Source organism: Eubalaena glacialis, chromosome 11 (genome assembly GCF_028564815.1).
Source record: "Eubalaena glacialis isolate mEubGla1 chromosome 11, mEubGla1.1.hap2.+ XY, whole genome shotgun sequence".
NCBI classification, from domain to species: Eukaryota; Metazoa; Chordata; class Mammalia; order Artiodactyla; family Balaenidae; genus Eubalaena; species Eubalaena glacialis.
The window spans coordinates 103329922-103353758 of record NC_083726.1 but is presented as its reverse complement, the minus strand read 5'-3'; the positions used below and the strand labels follow the sequence as shown (position 1 = coordinate 103353758).

General features: G+C 37.5%; 1 protein-coding gene across 2 annotated transcripts in view; it reads right to left on the bottom strand.

Moving 5' to 3' along the window:
- The window catches only part of LMO3 (LIM domain only 3), a 54372-nt gene extending 31170 nt beyond the window's left edge, over positions 1-23202 (bottom strand). Inside the window, exons 1-2 of one of the 2 annotated variants that reach the window (XM_061205322.1) lie at positions 23181-23202; positions 18042-18255 (exon numbers count right to left, since the gene is read on the bottom strand). In XM_061205322.1, the coding sequence (XP_061061305.1) occupies positions 18042-18247 (206 nt within the window). In that variant the 5' untranslated portion in view covers positions 18248-18255; positions 23181-23202. Of the gene's footprint in view, positions 1-18041; positions 18256-22264; positions 22290-23180 lie in introns of those variants that run through there. The other variant, XM_061205321.1, reaches the window with a different exon arrangement.
- Between the last annotated feature and the right edge of the window lie 635 nt (positions 23203-23837).

The window sequence follows — 23837 nt, the reverse complement described above, 5'->3', positions numbered from 1 at the left end:
AAAAAAAGTTAAAGATAAATGGAAAAGTAGATGAAATGTAAATGGTAGTAAGAAGCTGATTTATATCAAGCCTGATGGCTTCAATTTTGAAGGAGGCAGCAAAGGCATCTGCTGAGAATGAAGAGACAGGACAACTAGCCAAAAAAAGGGCCTCAAGGGGAACTGTGAATGTTCAGTAGAGCTGTTGAAGGTCGTGGGCAAGGATGGCAGCCAAGTACAAATAACTGGCTCGTCCCTTGAGGCTGGGTGAGAGGAAAAACCAATTGTTTGTGAGAGCATCAATCTATATTTTATTTACTTGTTTCCAGCAATGCTCAGCCATGCTATTGGAGTAGAAAAGCAGGGAGTGGTATACCAATGCCAATTTGTCACCCTAGAGCCTTGCTGGGCTCTGAGATAGAAAGGCAGGCATAGTAGAAGATGGAAGTCTTGAATGACCAACAGTTGGGTTCATGCCGGGCAGCGAAGGACAGAAGCCTGATAGATGTGACCAAAGTAGGAGAAAAAGACATAATGGAAGAGCTGAATGCAAGTGAGTCAAGATGATATTATGGAGTTTAAGATTCCTGAGATGGGGACTTCCCTGGTGGTCCAGTGGTTGAGACCCCCATGCTTCCACTGCAGGGGGCACGGGTTCAATCCCTGGTTGGGGAGCTCAGATCCTGTATGCCGCATGGCGCGGCCAAAAAAAAAAAAAAAAGATTCCTGAGATAAAATATTTTTCTTTAAGGGCAAGAAGCTGTATGTGATCCTAGGACTGGGGGGATGTAGGGTTAAGGAGGTTCAACAAGTTAGGACTGGTTTCAGATGGGTCAACTGTAAACCTTTTCAAATCTCCTACAATTTATGGCAAGAGACAAATTGACAGGAATGAGAAAGGGTAAAAAGTAGTGTAACCAGATTGTATGAATTTTATTGCAGGACGATACATTTTTATTACTGGATGGAGACGGTTGTGTGTATCCAAGAGAATGCCAACTTCTTCTTTTGGTTTCATGGAGCACGGGATTTACAAGTGCTAAGTAGGACTGTGCCCTTATGGACACCCGACAGGGACACCGCCCCCTTAAAGGAGAGGCAAAATTCAGTTAAAGCGATGATGAAACTCAGTTAAAGACAATATTTTGATGGAAAAAGCCAAAATATTGTAGACATAGAATAATTATTGACAACGACATGTGGCTTCCAGAGGACCCAATGGAAAAGTGTTGAGTTGAGGCAGCAGTCAAAATACAGAAAATGGGGAAAGGGATGGAAGTGAAGAGGATTAGATCAACATTGATGGGTGAAGGGGTGGTGGCAGTGGATTTGCCTTTCATTCAGTGATGAATAATTACAAGGCTGAATGGCCTGTTTAGAAGTGGATAGGAAAAGACTCTGAAAAAGAATGGATATATGTATATGAATAAATGAATCACTTTGTTGTACACCTGAAACTAACACAACATTGTAAATCAACTATACTCTAATATAAAATAAAATTTAAAAAAAAATTTAAAGAGAAAAAAGTAGCTATAAGTTTATAATTTAAAAAGAATAAGTAGATGGCCTCAAGTGTCTTAACTTGAGCACAGTGAGGGTCCCTGAAAACATATTGCTTAATCCCAGGGAAACTGCAATGGCTATGAGGTTCAAGAAAAGGCAAAAGAGCACTTTTCTCAGGAGGGCCTCCCACCTCACAGAGCAGTGAGTTCCCCACTGCAGTTCTCTCCGGGGTAGTTCACCCACTCTGATTATTTAAACAATTTCATTTCCATGATTTCAAAATCTCCCAGGAGATTTCTGAAGCAGGGATATAACGGGTATATGTGGGATGCAGGATGGTGATCCTGTCTTCAAGAATTCGGGATGCTAAGAAACATTTTCAAACACCTCAGCCAATTGTATGGATTAAAAGGCCTGGTCACGTATTTAAAACCAGACTTCTAGGGTTCTGATTAAGAGCTCACATACTAGTGCTTATGGACCACATTAGAATTAGTTGCCAATATCTTAAATCTAAGAGATTTCATTTAAAGATCTAGAAAAAATATCTAGTTCATCTAGAGAAATCAGCAGTTTTAGGCTCATATTCTGCTGAAATAAAGTCATAGCTGCTCCCTTGGGATAGGACATGCAAGCCCCAATTCACTATATCATTTTACCTTCATGGAACCTAGAACCTGGAAGCATTTGGGTTTGTAATCGCTGTCTTAGCCCTGAGATAATTATTCAGCCTATTTTATTTATGTCAAAGTATCACTGTAAGAAATAAGTTATTGATTACTGCCTCATGAAATAAGATTTTCATACATATGTTTATGTTAAAATAATGGATTAACTCTGTGCTAAATAGTCATCTGGCAATAAAGATGAAAATTTAACAACATAAAATGTTATATCTGCTATAATCCTCATCCGACAGAGTGAGCTCAAACACTGTTCTAAATATTATTCAAATCCACCTATATTTTATATCTATGTAATACCCAGACCAGAGAATTATTTTCATCACGTCCCTTTCCCAAATTACTTTCACTCAGCTATTTGAGCATTTCTCATGCATTAGGCTCTATGCTCCCACCTCTATTTTTTCCCCATTATTGTTCACTCATTGCAATTATTCAAAATTCATCTTCAGATGAAATAAACAGCTCTGGATATCATAATAAAGAAAAATGTGTAAGAGAATACAAAAGTCTGGAGAATATATGAACATATCATATAGATCTGAACAGTTGTTAGAAATAGAAAGTAAATTTGGATTTGAGCTTCCTAGGAGACAAAGAAAAAAGGGAAGATGTAAATAATACTGACCCACAAAGCCCATGAAGAAACACCATTTAATCATTTAGCATCCCGGGAACTTTTCTTATTCTAGATTGGAGAAAGTTCAACAGTGAATCTGTAGGACATTGTGTGATACAGTAAACAGAGTCTATAACCACATCCCTATGACACTGCATTGTTTGCAGCTATTTATAAACATTTTCTTCAATGCAGGCTAATGGTGAAACCCTGATGCACAATCCTGTGGAAGATTTTGAGGGGTCAAGGTCAAGTGTATAGCTCTCTGAAGTGATCCAAAGGATATATTTAAAACTATCAGAAGAACTAGCTTAATGTCTAGTTTTTCAGGTAATCAATCCACCATAGATACTCTTTCCTTCAGATAACGTCTTAAAAAATCAGGACTGAAAAGCAGCAGTCGTAATTGCTGGCAAGAACACAGAGTGCAGAGATACTATGACATGATAAAGTTTACATGAGGAATTTCAGAAACAAAACTAAAAGGCGTGCAGAAATGGAGAGCTGAGGATCCCAGCCTTCCTCAGCAAGCATTTCTGGGTCTGCTCCAACACACAGCTGAATCAGAGCCCCTGGACAATGTGTCTGGACAATAGGCATTACCTTCTAGAAAAACCTCTCGTATAACATTGTCAGATTCGGGCCAACTGCCTTCTGGAGGACAACCGCAAAGACACTGCATTTCATCTTGGGATATCCCTTCTTGGCAGGATCAATTGCCTCCCTAGACCCATCCTAGGGTGTGGCAATAAGACTACACCATCAGGGTAGAGAACATAAGATACATATCTTTTGATTCTCCATAGCAGTTGACAATGCTTTTCTCTATTTCTCAGATACCCAAGTTAAGCTCCTTGAAGCTCAGATTATTTATTGCATTACTTTTGTAACCTTTCTCCCAAAGGAACGTGTGATCCGTACACAGTTGGCATCAAATATTACTGGATGGCAGATTTGTTTTTCAAATGGTAAAATTAGGGCTTCCCTGGTGGCACAGTGGTTATGAATCTGCCTGCCAATGCAGGGGACACGGGTTCGAGTCCTGGGCTGGGAAGATCCCACATGCCGCGGAGCAACTGGGCCCGTGCGCCACAACTACTGAGCCTGTGCTCTAGAGCCCGCGAGCCACAACTACTCAGCCCACATGCCTAGAGCCCGTGCTCCGCAACAAGAGAAGCCACCACAATGAGAAGCCTGCGCACCGCAATGAAGAGTAGCCCCCGCTCACCCCAACTAGAGAAAGCCCGCACGCAGCAACGAAGGCCCAACGCAGCCATAAATAAACAAATAAATAAATAAATTTATTAAAAATAAATAAATAAAATGGTAAAATTAGATAATACATCTCATCTAAATTCATGGAATTTTCTCCCCTAATATGACAGCCATGTGATAGCTTAAAAACACATGCTTTGTCATCCTTCAGTAGCAGTTTATTCATTAGTACATTCTTTGCTCTTCTGAAATCCAACATATCTCATCACATCTCATATTTGGTAATTTTCATTCTCAAAAGGCCTTGTTACAAATCCAATGCATTTAATTACCAAACTATGCCCATTAAGGGTACCTGGACAATAGCTTACATTTTAAATTGTAGTAACTGTGGGTGCTGCTATCCTGTCAATCTCAAATATATTTATAAGCTACACACACAGAAATGAAATGAACAAAGTGATTTCAGACTAACCAGCTCTGACTACACATTTTAAGAAAATCAGTGGGTGTGCCTAGGATCCAATGCTAACAATTTGCTATGCACTGCAGTGTTACAGCTTTCTAAATGGTAAGTAACTGTTTAAAAATTCCGAAGCCTTCTTAAAATGTTTCACTTAAACATTTCTGCAATAAAATCTTATTGAACTGTTGCTTTCATTAATTTTCTACAGACTAGAGAGCAAGGAATTCAAGTTCGATTTTTTTTTTCTTTTAACTTCGCCTACTACTAGCAAATAAACTGTGCCTCTTTTTTAAATAAACCCCTGGCCTTGAGTTTTGGCCCCTTAATAGTAGTCTACATGGTTGACTACCCTTGGTGTTAAATTTTCTTAAATTGTATTTCTGTCAGTGTATCATTTTTTTTAAGCAATGGACCCTATAATAGCAAGCACTGGTCTGTCAGGAGTGCATTTTACCAGCATGACACAAGTATTTTTCACTACAGGAGACAAACAATGATGATATGTATTACATGCGGTAAACACTGCCTTTGGTACATAGGGTTCTTTTAGCATTTATCTGTCTAAAATCTCACTGTGTCCTGAATGGGGGGTTGCTGGGGAGGGAGAGAAACCCTGCCTTATATTAATGTTGCCATTGGCTATAGCACAGTATTAGAAAGAGTCCACATGCACTGGATGTTTGTCATCAAAGCAAACCTTGATTTAATATTAAATGAACACAGTCAGGTATATTAGCCCATGCTTAGTCCTTTTCTTCCAAACAATTACTACATCTCTCTTTTACAACTCTTTTCCCAGGTATTGGTAATCCCCTCCTTTTATTCACACGTATCACTACCAAACAACTTTCAATCAAACTTAACAAACTAAATATTAAAAAATAAGACTGCTCTCTAAATTGGGGGTACATAAATCCCAGGGATGTTTAAACAAGGAATAGCCTTTCTATTTATTTAATATCTTAGCCTTTACACATTGCTTTCCTAATTAAAAAATGTACAATGGAGTATTTATGATTTATAAATATATATTTAAATTGAGGGTGCCCACTTAGATTTCCTTAGGAATAAAGGTATATAATCAAAACGTTTAGAGAACACTGTGAAAAAGAATACCAGTTAAGATACTGGCATTCAATTGTCCTTGCCACCCGAGGAAAAAGACATAAAAATCAAGACTACAAAGAAAACCTAAAGCAAGCTAACGTTTTATATATAATTCTACCCTATGGGATATTAAATATAATGCTTTACAAGGCCATAGAACTTTCACATGCTAAAGTGTGGAGAGCATGGGCATATAAGATATTTTAGAAAACTACCACCTCAAGTTACAAAGAAAATCTCATGTTCAATAATTCCCCAAAGATTCAAATTCAACTTACTTTATGTAAAATACACTATAATCGTAATTCAACAACCCGTTCCAGATTCCAATAAGCTCCACTCCTCCACTCTTTTTTTTTTTTTTTTTTTTTTGGCTGCGCTGGGCCTTTGTTGCTGCACGCGGGCTTTCTCTAGTTGCAGTGAGCGGGGGCTACTCTTCGTTGTGGTGTGCAGGCTTCTCATTGTGGTGGCTTCTCTTGTTGCAAACATGGCCCCTAGGTGCGCAGGCTTCAGTAGTTGTGGCACGTGGGCTCAGTAGTTGTGGCTCGCGGGCTCTAGAGCACAGGCTCAGTAGTTGTGGCGCATGGGCTTAGTTGCTCTGCGGCATGTGGGATCTTCCCAGACCAGAGCTCGAACCCGTGTCCCCTGCATTGGCAGGCGGATTCTTAACCACTGCACCACCAGGGAAGTCCCTCCACTCTTTAAATAATTTTTTTCCTTCATGGCTTTGGGTGCATGTGGTATTTAAGCATTTCTTCATCTATCTTCTTTGTAGATGAAAAGTTGGTAAAAGATCTTATTATGCTAGTAGCATCTCATATTCTTGATTATTAATCATTCTTAAACCTCATCTTAATCTGCTTCTTTAATCTTCTTCTCATGTTTAATTTTCCAACTATCTTATCTTCATAACTCAGTGCAATTCTTCCTTCGTAACAACAGAAACTCACATTGGAGTGTTGGCCAGTGTATTCGATTCTTTCCCTATGGTGTTTCACTGACACTTCCTGACAGTTCTATGAATGGGTTTGTTATTCCTATTTACAGATAAGTAAACTGAGGCTTGGAGAGGTTGAGTAACTTGCTAGGAACATACAACTGGGAAGTAGCAGAAAAAGGGCAGACCTCACATCTGTACTCCTTACCATTATGCCTCTAAAGCCTAGGGATTAGGTCTAACCGCATCTGGTTTGGGAGATGGTTAGGGAATTAGCAAGAACTGATGTGACATTTTTCTTTCTATAAAGTACTATCACAGAAGGTAAAAAGAGCAGATGAATGCATTATAACAGTCATATATGACTAATGCTCCATTAATGATAGTTGGGGGGGGGCGGGGCGTGCAACACACGACGTGGCAGATAATGAGAAATACACAGTGAAATGATTTAAAATACACTGTATGCGTTAAGATGAAATGTAGGATGAGCCTGTGACTTCAGAATCACAGTGAAAAACTAAGTTGTGGTGAAAATGACAGGTTCTGTTTACTACTCGGCAGATAAATCCTCAAAGGAAAATCAAAAATATTTTTAAAACTTTTAATCTCCTCAAAATATATCTTTTTTTCTCAGGTCACTGCAGCAATCCACAGTTAACTGAGAAGACAAAGCATTTAACATGTTTAGTCAAACAAGCATGTGATCTTTATTCTAAAGATAATGGTTAGTTTAATAAATATCACTGACAAGATTATTTCAACACCTAGCAGACTATCAGCTCAAGATCAAATGACCTTTCCTTAAAATCAAGCTCAAATTGATCCATTTTGGAAGGTAAGAATCACAAAGTGATTAGGAATATAGGTTTGAACTTAAAAGAGGACAAGATGGAAGTTAGAACACATGCCCATCTACCAAAAAGAATAGGAGGGCTGCTAGAAACTGTAATAGGAAAAAAAAAAAAACACGCAGGAGGTGCAGGATGACAGTAGGAATTAAGACTTGTAAAGTCATTTGGCCACCACCTCGTAGCTTTCTGGAAGTTATGTTCAAGATTTTTTTATGCACGAAGGATAGATGGCCACCGCTTTGAAAGCTCACCCGTTCATGCTGTAAGATTCAGTGTAAAGCTTCTTAACCAATACCCATGATGCATCATTTTATAATTTTATAAATTTAAATACAGGCTCAAGTACTTTGATTTGTACTTAAAGTTTAAATTTAACTTTTAATTTCAAAAGTAAAGACAGCTTGTATATCCAGATCCCACTCTCACAAATAAGAATGCATATTAATCTTTTAGTTTTGAAGATGAATGTTTAGCTCTTCTTGATACGAAATTAAAATTAGTGAGCTAGGGTTAGGTGAGGGGTGCAAAGCATAAGTATAAACAGAACACTTCTGTAACATCTGTCTTATCAAGAATGTGATTCAATTGTTTTAAATAACCATATGTCTTTGATGTATTTTCTCTTAATGCTGGGTTTGGAAACATTGATGATAATTAGAGCGAATATGTTATTTTAAATGGTTTGTACGAGAAAATAATTTCATTAAATAAGACTTGGCTTGACTTTAAAAATAATGAAAAAAAAATCACCTTTCAGACCTAGAATAACTGATGTTTCTACTTTAAGAGTAGAAATTGGCAGCCTTTGAAAACTCCTTATCTTTGCAATTTTTATTACCTAAGTATTCAAAAATATCAATTACATTGTGATCAGGGCAGAGTTTAATGACATCTTTGGCCAAGGTATTACCTTCATACGTGCTGTGTTGGCAGCCCTAGCTCATCAATATGAACACGCCTTTGTATTTCATATTGAAATATAATGATGTATAAATACTCCATTATATAGATGTATGTAGATGTGTCAATTTAAACTCAAACATACAACTATACCATCTCTCGTGAATTAGCAACCGTCAAGTGACCTAATCCTGATGTCTATTTTGAGACGCATATTTCACAACTATTATGTAATCACACAGGGTCATCACTGAGGCCAAATAAAAAGACATCCAAAAAAAAAAAAATACCAGTAAATAATACATGAAGATAATCCCATTCAATTTAGCAGATGAGTTCTGTTATCCCAAATGGAATTCAGTCTCTAACAGCCTGAGTAAGCTTCACAGTGGTTCTCGGACAGTAGTTATTACCACCTCCTTCCCTGACATTTAGAAAAGTATAAGGTGTGTTCTTGGTTGTAACAGTGATACCAGGGATACCACAGAACCACATAGTGGCTGCCTGTAAGCCTTGTCTCTTGCTCTCTCACTCATTCCAACCACACTAGCATCCTTGATGTTCCTCAAACATATCAGAAAAGCTTCCATTGCAAGGTCTTCGTACTGACTGTTCCCTGTGCCCACAATGTCCTTCCTATACATCCCCATGGCTATTTCCTTCACTTTCTTTAGGTCTTTACTCAAGTCACCCTCTCAACCTGGCTGTCCCTGTCTACACTGTTTAATTTTTCAAAGCCTTATCTCCCCACCACACATACACAGGCACACTCACCCATAAATACAAATTCTGCAAACCTCTTACACTGCTCCATTTTTCCTGTAGTATTTATCATCTCCTAATGTACTCAATACTTAGTTTGTTGATTATCTGCTTCCCCAACTAGAATATAACCTCTTTAAGGGAAGGAGTTATTTCTGTGTTTTACTCAGTGCTGTATCCTAGGGCTTTGTACAGGACCTAGAGTATATAGAATAATATTTTTTGAGTGGAAAAATGGGGAACAAGGATGTTAAGTGTTCTGACAGGGATGTCAATTATACCTCTGTTGATAACTTACCAATATCTGCAGTAAGAGGTGAACGATGCAAACAGCATGAAGGTTACAGAGCTAATTCTATCTTACTCTGCATCTAAAAGTAAACTATGAAGCCTAAAACTCATCTTTTATAATAGGACTACTGGCTTACAAAAGGATTTTTACAGAGCATAATTTTTACTTATTATTTATAACCCCCCTTCTTAAAATTTTTTTCTAATCATTCTTGATTATATACCTCTTCTCATTCACCGTACTGGTTCCATGTGATATAACCACACTAAAACTCTTTACATATTTTCCTTAGTTATTCAACTATGGTGAGTACATCATTCGTAAAAAATTTGAGAAATAACTTGCCAATAAGTTCATCCCAAATTCCCTAGACTACCTTATTCTTTATATAGTAAAATATTAATACCTTTGTATTTATACAAAATCAATTAGAAATATAAGATTCTACATTCATTATTTATAGAAATGAAATATTGGCACTCAAGTATTTGTTAAGTGACTAGATGGTTTCATTTTTAAACTGTTAAAGAGATGGCAAAGCATGTAATCATAAATATAAACCCCAGTCCTATCCACTCAGCAAGAACACATTGTGGAAAGAAAGGATTCTTGTAGCTCAGAACCTTTTCCATTTTTTTTCCTAATAAATGGCCACAGAAAATACTACTTGCTAAGTTTCAAGACAATTCAATAACTTATTGTATTATTTCTTTGTATCTCCCAAAGCACAGACATCCCTCAGTGGATATTCACTTGTAATACAGGCTTTAAAATTATGTTCATAGTATAGTAAAGCTGAACTTCTCACCTACAAAACTAAATAAACCTGCCCATTGAAACCAGTACTCACTTTTAGTGTTAGAAGTTATGATTGTTTTTTCATTCACCTATCTACCCCCAGCCCCTTCCACTCAAGCAAAGGCACAGGTACTAATCACTTATCTTATTCAGTCTAATATGCAGCCGTTGGTCAGAATTTATTTTTATTGAGTGGTTGATAAACACAAAATAAGCATCACACTCAATGCCATAAAGTATTTTAAAGTGTTAACAGTCTTGATTCTATTTTTTTTGATGAAATGTGAGTAATCTATCAAAGGACATTACTTAAGAGATTTTAAAATCTTTTAAAAATAAAAAAAAGAGAATAGTTTAAAAAATGGTATGCACCTCTCTTAGAATTGCTATAATAAAAACATGACATTGTTTTAAAAGTTTTCAGAAATCAGAATAAACGAATGATGTCTAAAACTTCCTTTTTCCCCTTGAAGTTGCATGTTGGGATCCCACAGCATAAATGAGATGGGGATTTATTTTTTCTTGGTGGTATTTAGATTACTATTATATGTAATCATCAGAACGTTTTATGACATTCCCTGCCCCATTACTAATCCATGTCATACTTGATATTTATGTTTACTAAAACTGATTTTCTGTTTTTATTAATAGGATGGGTTTACTGTAGGCAATGCTTTACTGAATTTGTAATAACAATTTTACTTAAATATGGCTTTGGTGTACTCCTCTGAAAATAATCTTTGAATTCTTAAGAGTCTTTTATTTTCCCAGTAGCCCAGTTGGAGAGTTTTTAATATTACGTTGAATCATAACAACACAAGCTGGTTAGAGTCTAACTTAATACATGCAGCTTAATGTTAATTTTCCAACTTCAAATCAGAGATCTAACTATTACGAGATGATTATTTATCTCAAGTGTGATTTTGTTTTAAACCAGTAAAGTCCACAGCTAGACAATTTTGCATCATAAAAACCCAACAGTACGGAGTAAAAGAATTCAGCAAAAGATCTGGAATCTTTACATAACTAAAAAAATTTTGTTGAGAAGAAAAAGGTCTATCAAGAAGTTTTGATAGTATAGAGCAGAAAGCAAAAATGGCACAGGTGAATGCCCAAGTGACTGATGTGGGATTTATAGTAACTGTGTTTGTAATATAGTAAATATGTTTGATGAATATAATAAAAGGGTATGTTTAGGTCCTAATTCCTTTAGGGAAAAGTTATCCATTCATATGGATAATAAGGGGCAAAAAACCTCAATAAGCAAAAGAAATTGCTTTAAGATAAGAAACAAAACTAAATGCCACATTTCTGGCTTCACAATGTAACTTCCACTCCAAAGTAAATTTCTTATAAATACCTTGAAAAGGGGAACATACAGTTAATCATCAAAACAAGTATGCAATGATGGCAGAAACAGAAATGGAACAGACAGTATCAGACTCCATCAGAGCTAAGAAAAACAGAATTGGGTGATAAAAATCACAAGGGAATAAATTTAGGCATTCTACAGTATTATAAAAATTGTCTTTCCTCTTAGACTGGTGAACACTCTCTAAGAATAAGTCAGTGCTATAGTTAACAATACTAAGGAATTAGCTGGCATGAAGCGTCTGAATTTTGCAAGTTTCAAAGTGTGCCAAACTATGGTGATCTGGAGAAAGTCAATTATGACAAAAGTCAGTGCTCATTCTAAGGTTGTATAGATTCTAATATCTGTATGTGCAGCATGCATACATACACCTACATCTCTTTAGATGCTTACAAAGGGAAATGCCATGAATCAGTAGGAGTCATCGCTTACGTAAACCGATTAAAAAATTAAAAAGGAAAGGAAAATGCCTTTTTAAAGAAACATGGCTAATGTAAATGCTGTTTTAAAAAGCTATCTGGCCGATTGATAGAATATTGCTATTTTTATTTTTACTTTCCTTGTTTTCAAGATCTTGTCGTATATTTACAATTCATATATTTTAACAATTATTGATGAAAGTGAGAAATGTTAGCTAGTTTCTGTTTGGAAGATGGGATGAGGTTACAGTGTATAGTTTTGAATGATAGAAGACATTCTCATGGGAACTGGGAAATGTTTTCAAACCAAATACCAAAATAATATTTCAATGACTCACAGTGTAATGAGAAAAAATACAGGGGTCGTTTAGGTTGGTGCAATTCTTCTTTAAGCCTATATAATTTTTATGTGAGGCAGAAAACTGAACTACATAACACATTTCTACAATGCATATATTCATCAAAACCATTTACAAAATTACTACTTTCAGCATATTTTTAAAATGAGATTCCTTAATAAATTATGTTTATGCAGTCAAAACAGCATTAAAATTTATTATTAGTCACTTAATGGAAGTTAATGGTGAGTTTATAAATGAAGTGCTGGCTTACTTTGATATACTCTAAGAGCAACCAAAAATAGAGATTCTTTCCCAGAGTTCTATGTATTTATAAAGTGCAAAATAAGCAGTTTTGGCAATTCTCAAATGTAGTTCTTCTGGATGCATTTAATCCTAAATATACTTGTAGGAACAGAATGCTTTTCTGCTAAGTCAGGTATGTCTAACTTATCCATCTTATGCGTAAAAACTATCCTGACTGAAGTATTCCGTGCTTTATGGAAAGATAAAAAACAGTAAACAGATAGAAACAGTGTGAAGTATTTTTTGTATTTCTAATATTCTTGGTGGGGGTTATTTCCAGTGACAATATCTCAGGTCTATAAAACAAACCTAAACAAAAAGGCACAAAACTAAAATAATTAGTTAAATACTCACTCACTGAAAGTGGGTGTTATTACAGAATTAAGGACAGATATTGTAGATAAATTTACAAATAAGAAATTCTCTATGTATTGATAGATAGGATATTTTTAACAGAGATTGTTGCAGAGAGGTTGTTGCTCAGGAAGTCTAGGGTGGATCGACCCTTTTTTCCTAAAGCAAGGGGCACTCTGCCAAAGTATTGTACAAAACAACATTATCACTCCTGATTTGTACCAGTCCATGAACGATATATAGTCTAAAATGTTTGAAATAGAATGCAATAATGCTTTCCTATGATAAACAGAAAAATGGACTTAAAATTACAATATTTTATAAAGCTATAAATAAGGTAAGATAATTTACAGGGAATATAGCAGTATTTTTCAAAGACCCTAGAGTCTAATACACTCAGATGCCAAAATATTTCATAATACTAAGAGGAGCTTAGACATTTAAATATGATGAAAGTTATGACTATTATAAAGTGTTAAGAAAGCTCAAATGAAGCTCTTAGGAAAAAGAAAGTTTATTTGGGAGGAGTTTCATTCCATATAAAAGATTAATTTTTTGGAATTTAAAACAATAAAAAGTTATATTTCAAATAATAATGTACTGCTTTCCAGGGGAGATATTTTCAACCGCCTAATGTTAAAAAGATGACAAAGCAGGAAAAACAGAATGAACACATCAGTCAGCATTAAAAAAGAATCTGTGCAATTAACTGTCAGATAAAATAACATTAATAATGTATTTATATTTACTTTTAAGGCCATAATTATGTACTAATATAAAGTTAACCTTATATAAAAATTTATAAGTACCAAATTTGATCAGTGTGAAATAAAGTTATAGCCAGGTTAATGCTCTATGTAGCATTTAATTTTAATTTTCTATTGTAAAATCATATTATATTAAAGCACATAAAATTTGCAATCAGCATAGAAGCTTCAAATCCTTTTTGTTAATTGGCAACTGTGGTAGAGCATGAAGCATCGTTCTTTCCCAGTACTTTCATTTTAAACAAATCATCCTCACGTATAAAAATAGCAAATTGCATTAAATTTTATATAAGACGTTTTCTGTTCTCATATAGAAGAGCTGTATGCAGCTTCCATGGCAAGTATCACAGCAAACAGCTTTGAGTACATTCTCTGGTAAAACACCATTCATAGAGGTACAAGATACAGCCTTCATTGACTTACTGCTTAAAATATACTCAAGTAAGAAAATGCAGGCTTAAATTAAAAAACCGACAAAAATGGTACAACAGCTTAACTGGTAAGTTCTGATATTCTACACTGTCTCCAAATTGAGAAGTAAAGTATTTTGCTGTATCTCCTAGTTCTGACTTTGTAACACTTGACATAAAATCTTAATTCTAAAACTGATGATACATTAATAACTGCTTTATTCATATTTTCCAAACTCAAATCAGAATGCTAGATAGTTAAGCAGTAGCTACATAGTCCTGTAAACATCATTACTAAACCTTGACTAGTTTTACACAGTAATTGCTAATCTACTTTATGCATTCTCTGGTTCAAGGCACAAAGATGCTTTCATATCTACTTTGTCATAAACAACTTTTAAAAATATAAATGTGTTGGATACATTTTTAACGGATTCATTTCTAGGTCTTGGCATATAAATATTAGTGGGCAGACCAACTTCATAGTTTAAGTCAGAAAGCGTGTTTAATAGAGGAAGTTTGAAAAAATCAATCTTTCTGTTCCTTTTTCTAATGAATTTCTGAGGATGAAGAGCAAGCTTAAAAACTGGCAAATTCCCTCTCATCAGACAGGTATATCTTATATTCTCCAGAAAAGTAAAAGATATTATATCAGCCCTGTTATGGAAAGTGAACTGTTAAGATTTGAAACTCAGTAATAAACTGAAAAAATCTTCTCTTTTTCATAAATACAGCTAATTGTGCCTCGAAGGAGAAAAAAAAAAATCTGAGCAGAATCAAATTTACTGCAGTAATAGTTTCTAATACCCTAAAGAAAATATCTTATGATTTAAATTCTTGTACTCATCATTCAAAGAACTTGTAAAAACATGCCACCACTATCACTACTCAGAATAAGGCAAAATAAAATGTTAGAACTTCAAGATTCACTGTTCAGCAATAAAAGTGTCTTTTGTGTTTGCTTTTGGTAGGAGAAGTTAACTAGGAAGTTAAATACAGTTGGCAAAAAATATTTCACTCTTCTCTAGATATGAAAAATTATCTGGCTCAGGATAATATCTATAACCCATAATTTACTGGTACAGGTAAGCAATTTTTTTCTTTATCATTTTCCATATTCTTACTTAGATGCCTAGTAATTTAGACAGAGAAACACAAACCTGTAAATTATTTATGGCTCGTTTGTGCCTCAAAGATATTACATAATATCCGAAGACCCGAAAACCAAACTAAACTACTTTTTAATAGGATTTAAATGGTTAAGCATTGGCTGTGCAAAACACAAGAAGGAAATGTACTGAACTAAGAGGGAAATGAGAAGAATTATTTTCAAAGCTCGGGAAAATAGCCACAGAATATTACTTGTTCACTGATCATACTGCAGATTTTGTGTAATTAATAAACAATTAGACAGTAACAGTTAGAGGTGCACCTCCCTTTTTCCCTTAGTTAATTTTTGTCCGTGACCCAAAATCATGCCTCTCACACAGTAGGCATCCAATAAGCATTTTTGAATGCCTGTTTATACCCATCAAAGAAATTAATTGGTAAATAAAGTTTGCTTGAACGTATTTGTCTATTCGACATACAGAATCCGACTATTTTAATTTGCCAATCAGACATATGCTTTTAAACATAGACATAATTTCACTGAGATACACACTTTCCACATAAAACTAAATACCACATCTGCGGCATAATCTATAACACATAACATGGTGTTTTACACACATACCATTTCCCTGTTTCACTTCTGCAATTTTTAAGTGTTGATGAATTACTCCTTGCCAAGGAAGTCACGTTATATACAACAAAACCTTCAGTTTAAATAAGGGATAAGCTTGCTGTTAACAGCTCAGTTTGAAATGTTAACAACCCTTAGGCTGTTAACATAACAACTGGCCATTAATGTGGTAATGACCAATTTAAGAGGAAATTGTACTCTGAGAAATGAATATATTGGCAATCAGGACCAGGGTTTAAATTTGAAAGAGTATGATTTTTTAAAAATAAGGTAACAAGATTAAAAGTTTGAGCCTATCAGAAATCAACTAAAAGATGTATCACAAAAAGCAACATATAGACTCTTTTAGAGATAAAGATTTCTGAGATGAAAACTATTTTGATAAATTCCCTTCAACAATACACTTAAGACTATCAAATACCAGTTGAACAACTTATTTTTATTACCATAAGGAAGATTAAAACAACACAAGGTTACTTTCTCTGCTCTCTACTATGTAGACAACTGCAAAACAGTTTCACTCGCGACACATGTATTTCATTGGCAAATTTACATTTCTGATTTAAAAATATCCAGAGATTTCAAGAGACTCTCTTTAAATTTGCCTTAATTTTTGTCTTTATTGCTTATTAGAACACTTTAATCTTGCCCAGGCTATATAAACTCCTTGTTTTGGAACTGTTGTTACATGAATCCACTGGAGATACTGCAATGGTAAACAAAAGTCAAAGACAGAGTCCAAAAGCCCATGGCTATTGGTTAGGAAGATAAAGCAAAAGTAGGAAGCAAAGCCAAGTCACTAAAAGCAAATACAAAGACTCTATGTAGAAATCAGGCTCTAATTCACAATGAGCAGAGGAGAAATTTTTATTTGCAAGAGGAAAGTTCCAAGACTGTAGAGCCTGAAAGAATTCATGGAATAGCTTAATTCTGATTAGTTGTGTTAGTTAAGGAACTCCTTGCCTATAGTCACTTCCCATTCCCATTGCTGGCATCTTACATGTATTTTGTGCCCCCGGAACACAGAGAAGTAGTAGCAAGTGGTTATAATTAGTCAGGGGGCTGTCAGATGAAGCGGTCCTAAGAGGGGAGAGAGTAGAATCTGATAAACAGTACTGGACTCACCCTCTTGTAATGACCATTCATCAAACAATATGTTCTTATATATAAACATTGAATTGGATTGAATGTAACTGAATTATATACAAAGCAGCACCAAATTCCCTAGAAAACACCTCCTGAAATGACCAAGGAGTTACTGCTGATTGATAAATTTTGTGTCATAAGGGAAAAAATTCAAAATGAATCACTTAATGTCAGACTAGAAAAATGATTAATCGTATCAAATATGAAAACCCAAATGATGCCATATATCATTTCTCTAATTTGATAGATCCTACTTTATTAATATCAGTAATTTGCAGCTGAATGAAGTCACAAAATTCCCTGAAAAGCAAAATAATTTTTCTTAAATACCAGTCCATATGTTGAGTACTAAACGCTAGGATACAAGTTTAGTCAGCTTCATGGCTTCAGAAGCAAGAACATCTGCGTTGTCCTGAAACCATTCAGATGTTTACAGTTTGGAGAGTGGCTATCATTTCCCCATAATGATGGAGGTCTTTACTTTGTTATTTTCCATAAAGCTACTGGCAAGACTTAGGCTGTTCGACTTTCAGTGCTATCTTTGCGAAGATCACCTGGAATGCCATGGTGGGTGGAGGGAGGTGTATTCACACTTGGGGAAAGTTTTCAACACTGTATGATAAACACCTTACTAATAAGTGCCAGTTAAGAGTTTCAAATTGCCTTTCTCTGACAAATCTGAAACAGAAAGATCGCTGAATTACTTTGTGCTATACTCAGCCTGACCTTGTCACTTTTGTGCTAATAAAACATCTTGCATGCTGATTTCTACCAAATACATCCTTGATGTGAACGGGCAGTTTCCATACAGGCAGTGGAATAACCTAGCTCTAGGTAGGAGCATCAGGTAAGGCAAATAAATGGGAACACTTTGAGATATTGTGCTTTCCTGGCCATTGCTGAAGCGATCATGTGTGGAACAGGCACCTGGCGGCATTTTGAAGGCTGCTAGGTGGACATCTTTCAGGAATAGAGGCTAGCAGGAAGGAAATGAAACCCACAAAGACACTTACAAAGGTACTTTAAAAGGAATCCAGTCATCACTGGTGTGCAAGGCTAATTCCTACCTCAGATAGTCTCTGCGACAAAGGATAAGGTTAGCTTTAGTGTACAGGGTGGAGCCCACCTCTCCCAAACGACAGTCACAGCAGGCACACTTCAGGCAGTCTTCATGCCAATATTTGTCCAGTGCCTTTAGAAGATACCGGTCCTTGATCTTTCGGTTGCAGCCAGCACAACCTTTCGGCTTGGTGTCTGGCTGGACTGAGAGCATTTGTATACCTAAAGGAAGACAAGAACAAAAAAGAGAGCTGGGACTCCAAGAAAGAATCAGAAGATGTCCCAAGACCTCCACCAAGTTAAATAGTTCAGATCGCCTTTTTCAAGGGGTGTCAGACGTTCTTTTTGAGGGCCATACAGATATCGAACTAAATTTTGGAAACAAAAGAGTCTCAAACTTTGTTAAGTCCTTGTTAAACCATTTACGAAGTCACACCTATAGAGTGGTAAAACAAAGAATTCATGTTGCACCTGGTAAGTTGATATTATATATATATACACGAAGAAGTTAAGTAATATTACATAATTTTATAGTGTCCCCATTTTCTACATAAAGAAGTTCCTTTCGGGAGAAAATATGAGTAAATGGCTAACAATCTCAAAGAAAGCTGTTTAACAAAGTAGTCTGTGCACAGGCTGTAGAAGTCAAAAATGAGTTTTCCTTTATTGGTTAAAATTTTCACTTAACACGGGCTTGATGGCAGAAGGAAAGTGCACCCTTATGGGATGCACTAACCTCACTTAGCAGTAGAGATGTTTATACTTAAGCGCAGAGTACAGTCTCCCGAAAGGCTCACCAATGCTATAATACTTGTTTGCCTCCAAAGACTTCCCCCTGTGCCCTTGATATTTCAAAGTATTCATTGTGTTAAAAATTTTTTTAAATGTACTTACAGTCACAAGCATCAGTCAGTGCTTCTACTAATGGCAGATTACCTAACTATATACTACATGCTTTTATATAAAATTAAACTATAGGATTATGTAATTTATTATCATAAACATGCACTTATTTATTTTATAGATGAAAGAAAAAACGATAGAAGACAAAGTCTAAATATATATAAGATTACACAAACATCCATATGCAAATATATATTATATACATATATTACATACATAGTAGACTAGACATAGGGACATTTATATATTTTAGAGACATATCTCCATCATAAATAAGGAGTCTAGCTGAGTTCTATGGGTGTTACAACCTGACTGAAATTTTTTCAGTGAAAGGGTATTTGCCTTTGAGTTTCTTCTCTCCTAAATGTCAAATACCCAGCTTTTAAAAAAGCTGGACCAACTATTCAGAGCTTCATATTTACCAAATAACTCATTTCAATCACTATAAAGTACTGTAGACTTCAATTCCAAATTCCTTCGTTTTACAAATTATGATACAGAGGCCTAAGAGAGGTTAAGGGACTCGCTCAAAGCTGAATGACAGTTAAGCACTAGACTTGGTGGCCTTCTTACAGTCCAGAGATCCTGCTGCTAAATTATGCCTCCTCTCTAAGGCATAAAGTTTTAAACTTGAACATAGAACGACACAAGACACCAAATGCCTGCACTTGAAACAGTCTCAAGTAAGAAATGCCAAGCTCTAATCTAGAGCATTTTCGGTGTGTTTCCTGCTCCAAAATAGCTAAACCTTCTTCAGTTTCCTCTGATGCCTGATGATGAAGCCTGCACCTTCATCATCTTTACAATCTTTTTCTTTTTTAGTCACACTGTTAAGAGACATCAAGGCACCGTACCCTCACAGCAGAATAACTTTTCTAGCTACAAATGATACATGAATTTCACATAATAGTGTTATGATGTTGAACTTCCATTAGAAAATAACTTCTCTGACAGAGTGATGGAGCAGGGACCGGCAGTGAGGCATCAAGGTAGCTGCTATTTCTGCATGGGATGCAGAGCCGTGGTCCTCGGAGCTGCACACTAGCAGCTGGATTTGTACAGAACAGCAGGTGGTATTCCTATAGCCGGCTCTCTGTTCCTTTTCTTTGAAGGAGCTCAGGGTCTAGTGTAGATTAATCATAACCCTTGATAGCGCTGCTAAATCTCATTCTCTAGAACTTCTAACAAATGAAGTGTCTTTGATCAGAACTAGTTACCATCTTCTCGCAAGGTTCCACAAGGAATGAATCCCATTAATTACAGTACAGAACGTACCCAGGTGCCTCTTAACCATCTACCTGGGGGAGGGAGAGGCTGTGATTTACTAAATGACATTCCGGATTTCATGACTGAAAACATCTAGAGATGTGTTAAGAGTGGCTATTCTAGTTATCCAATTTATAAGGCTATTATTTTTTTATAACACCAAGCTGAAATTTTTTTGTCCAAATCCTTCTTAGTTGTAGCTAAGCTCTGTTTCTCTGAGTTGTGTTACCATCATCAAGCGTGGAAGGTCACCTATCTCTATTCACAGTGCTTTGCAACCAAGACAGGGGATACCAAGATTTGGGACAACTGTACCCTGCTTGTCTTCACAAAATGTTTTTGTTGTGCTGACATTTTAATTTAGCACTCAGAGGCCAATTAATATTTGAAACTCTTACATTCTGTTTGGCCTTGGGCGTAGAAGGAGTTTGATATTTTCTGCTCCATCCTGGTACCTTCTTGCAGAAAACATCATCCCATTGCTCTTGAAAAGGAAATGTTTTTGAGACTCTGCAAGTTAACAGTTGTAGAAAAAAGAACTATTTTGTAGTCACCACGTTGCCATGTACCTAAACAGGCATAAAGCAGTCGGCAGCCTCTCTTCAGCATCCGGCAGAACGCGTCTGGGTAGAGTTATGTGTTCGGAGCTGAGAAACATTTCACAAGTTGCTTATAGCACATCAGGACTCATAACTAGTTTTAGATTGGCATGTAAATTGTTCCGAGGGAAATTCTTATTGCCTCTGAGACCCTGCCATTCTGAGTTATTTGACAGTTTAAGGGAAATCATAATTAAAAAAAGACATAAATAATAGCCTGTGCAGTGTGGTGTACAGAAATAAGTAGAACCATTTCATTTAAACTCTGGTGAGCTTTTAATTGCCTGGATTGCATTGTGAGGCGGCCTAACGGTTGATTGCCTCCATTATGTTCCCTTGTTCTGTGCCATTCATCCGCGCAGTCTCAGCTTCAGTAGTTAACACAACAAAGTAACCACAACTCCACAACACACAGGGGTTTAAAAAAAAATAATCATAATAAAAGGTTTGCAGCACTTAGACCCAGTCTTTTATATTTTTGGACTAACTACACGTAGTGAATGGAGAACATTTTGTCCCCTTCGGAAGATTCACAGAGGACAATTTGGGAGAAGGAACAGGAAGAGGGAATACATAAAGGGGGTTGGCAGAGAGATGAGGTGCCTCAGGAAGATGCGAAAATGGGAATGCAGGTTCTGCAGTTGGGAGCAGTGACACAGATTAAAAGAATTTGGCCAACACCGGCCATTCGATTGCCAAGAGGTACCAAACAAAAGATTTTCTCTCCTCCTGCCCATCTTCATCCTCTCCCCAGCCCCCAGCCCCGACTGGAGAACTGGATTGGGCCTAAAAGCTTGTTTCTCTCTGTTCACTGGCCCAGAGCATCCCTACAGGCTGCAGCCCCCTAAGGGACAACAATGCAAATAGATGTCCCCAGATCTCAGGCGCTGGAGCTGCTTAACTCTGTTCTGTCCCTTCAACTCCCAACCCCCCTCCCCATCCTTCCACCACCCCCCCTCCCCTTTCTGAGCAATGGAGCTGGGAACCAATTTGATTCCCTTTTTCTCCAATGCAGCTGCAAGGCTCAGAGATACTGACATTTTTCCACTCTTATCAGTTTAATTACAGTTACCATGGCAGCAAAGTGCTAGTGCTTGGCAAAGGCCAACAAGAGATTTGCAAGACTGAGTTCAATTTTGATGCAGCTCACATGCAAAATAAAAAAAAAAAAAAATAAGAAACATACATACACTCTAACAAAGAATCCCTTGAGGAGTTTATGCTCCAGCCTTTTGTGGTTGTGTCTTTGCAGCCACACAGGGATGATTTGCAAAGAATGTAGCAGTTTTTGTTGCACCTAGCAAGATTAATTGGTTTAAGCAGCAGTCTTTCAAAGCAGTTACAACAATAATATTTCGGATCTTTTCGAAAGACACAAAAGCAGCGGAAGAGCAGGAAGGCTTTGGAGTAGCCGAGAGTGCCGAGCGCCGGCAAAGTGCATCTATGATAGATCGTAACCTTACCAAAACTTTTCTCCTTTTTCTGCATGAGTTGATTTAGGCGTGCCTGAGTTGCAGCGGCTTCGCATTGAGCGCCCAGCCCAAAGGTAGAAGTGGAAGGGGGTCTCTTGGTTTTAGCTCAAGTGCGGACCTGGTGCGCAGCCTACACCTCGGAGGACGGACTATTGTGAAGCCACTTTGGGAGCGGGTCGGAGCGGCGGCGGGGGGTGGGGGGGGGGTAGTGGAGGAAGGGACGAGGGCGGCCAGACGAGACACGGCACACACACGGAGCCCCTCGCCGTGTGGCAGTGTGCAAAATGATGGCGAATGACAAAGCCACATGCTTCCCTAACTCTGCCCGTAATCCTAAAATCCCAGCGGCCCCTTTTAGCGTCGTGGTAACAAATGGATTTGATTAAACTGTCACATGCAGCGTTAGCATAGCATATCATGTTCAATATGAAAAAGATCATAAATCTGACTTGCATTTCATAACAGCAATCTGGGTAGCCCCCATAAAAATGTGCCGCAGCAGTTCGCATCTCAACCTATTAGGACAGAGGCACCTTGCTCCACGGAACCTCTCTCTTCTCGCCACTTCTCCCAACCGCCCCCTCCCCCCGCAGACAGTCACTTTTCCATCTCGTAGGAACGGTATTTCGTTATTACGGCAGAGTGGGGAGAGGCAGAAGTGGCCACCAGAACCCAAAAATGTTCATTTCAACTCCTGGTGGGGGTGGGGGGTGGGGGGTGATGAATTCCAGCAAGTAAGGGGAGGAGGGTCGGGAACCCACCTAAGACTGAATTCCCTTCCTACGGGCCGGGCCAGATCGAACATCTCCTTCCCAAACTCTCTCCAGCCCCTGTCTCCCCGGGAGTCGGGGCTGTGGAAATACTGCAGTTCCTCGTGAACTTTGACTATTATCCACTCCAGTCGTACTTGAGACGTTCCGCGCCGCAGCCGCTCTGCTCTCCCTCCTTCCATCAACACCCGCCCGCATCTATTTCACGTCTCATCATAAAAATAATGAAGCCTCACATGACTTAAACAAAACCGTCTCAGCAGAGCTGCAGCCCGAGTGAAAGTTGCAGTGCGGAGCTGGGCTGCAGCTCCAGTTTATGCCTCATTAGGAAGGGCTGAAGAAGAAAAAAATCCCCACATCCGTACACGCACGCGCGCACCCGCAGACACACACACACCACAAATAAGCCGCCGCGTGTACACCCAGTTGCTGCACTTACCTTCTCAATTAAGCGATACAGGGGGATGCCGTTCAGAAAGCACAGTGGCTGCTTTGTAGCGCTTCTCCTTGGGAAAGGTCAAAAAGAAGCATTGCTTGGGGGAAAAAAAAAAAAAAGAGGGGGAGGGAATCTCTATTTTTTTTTTTTTTAAGTTTAAAATAATGAGGTCCTCAAGGATCCGCCAAGTAATGGTGTTGACCGCATCTGAGCCACAGGTGTCCTCCTTTTAGGCAACTGCAGTCCGAGGCTGTCTCTCTCCGTCCTGGCTCAAGACAACTTACCCCAGGAGCACGCGAGGAGCCGAGCTGACGGAAGCCCCGGCTCTCAGCTGCAAAATGCAATCCCTTCCCAGCCA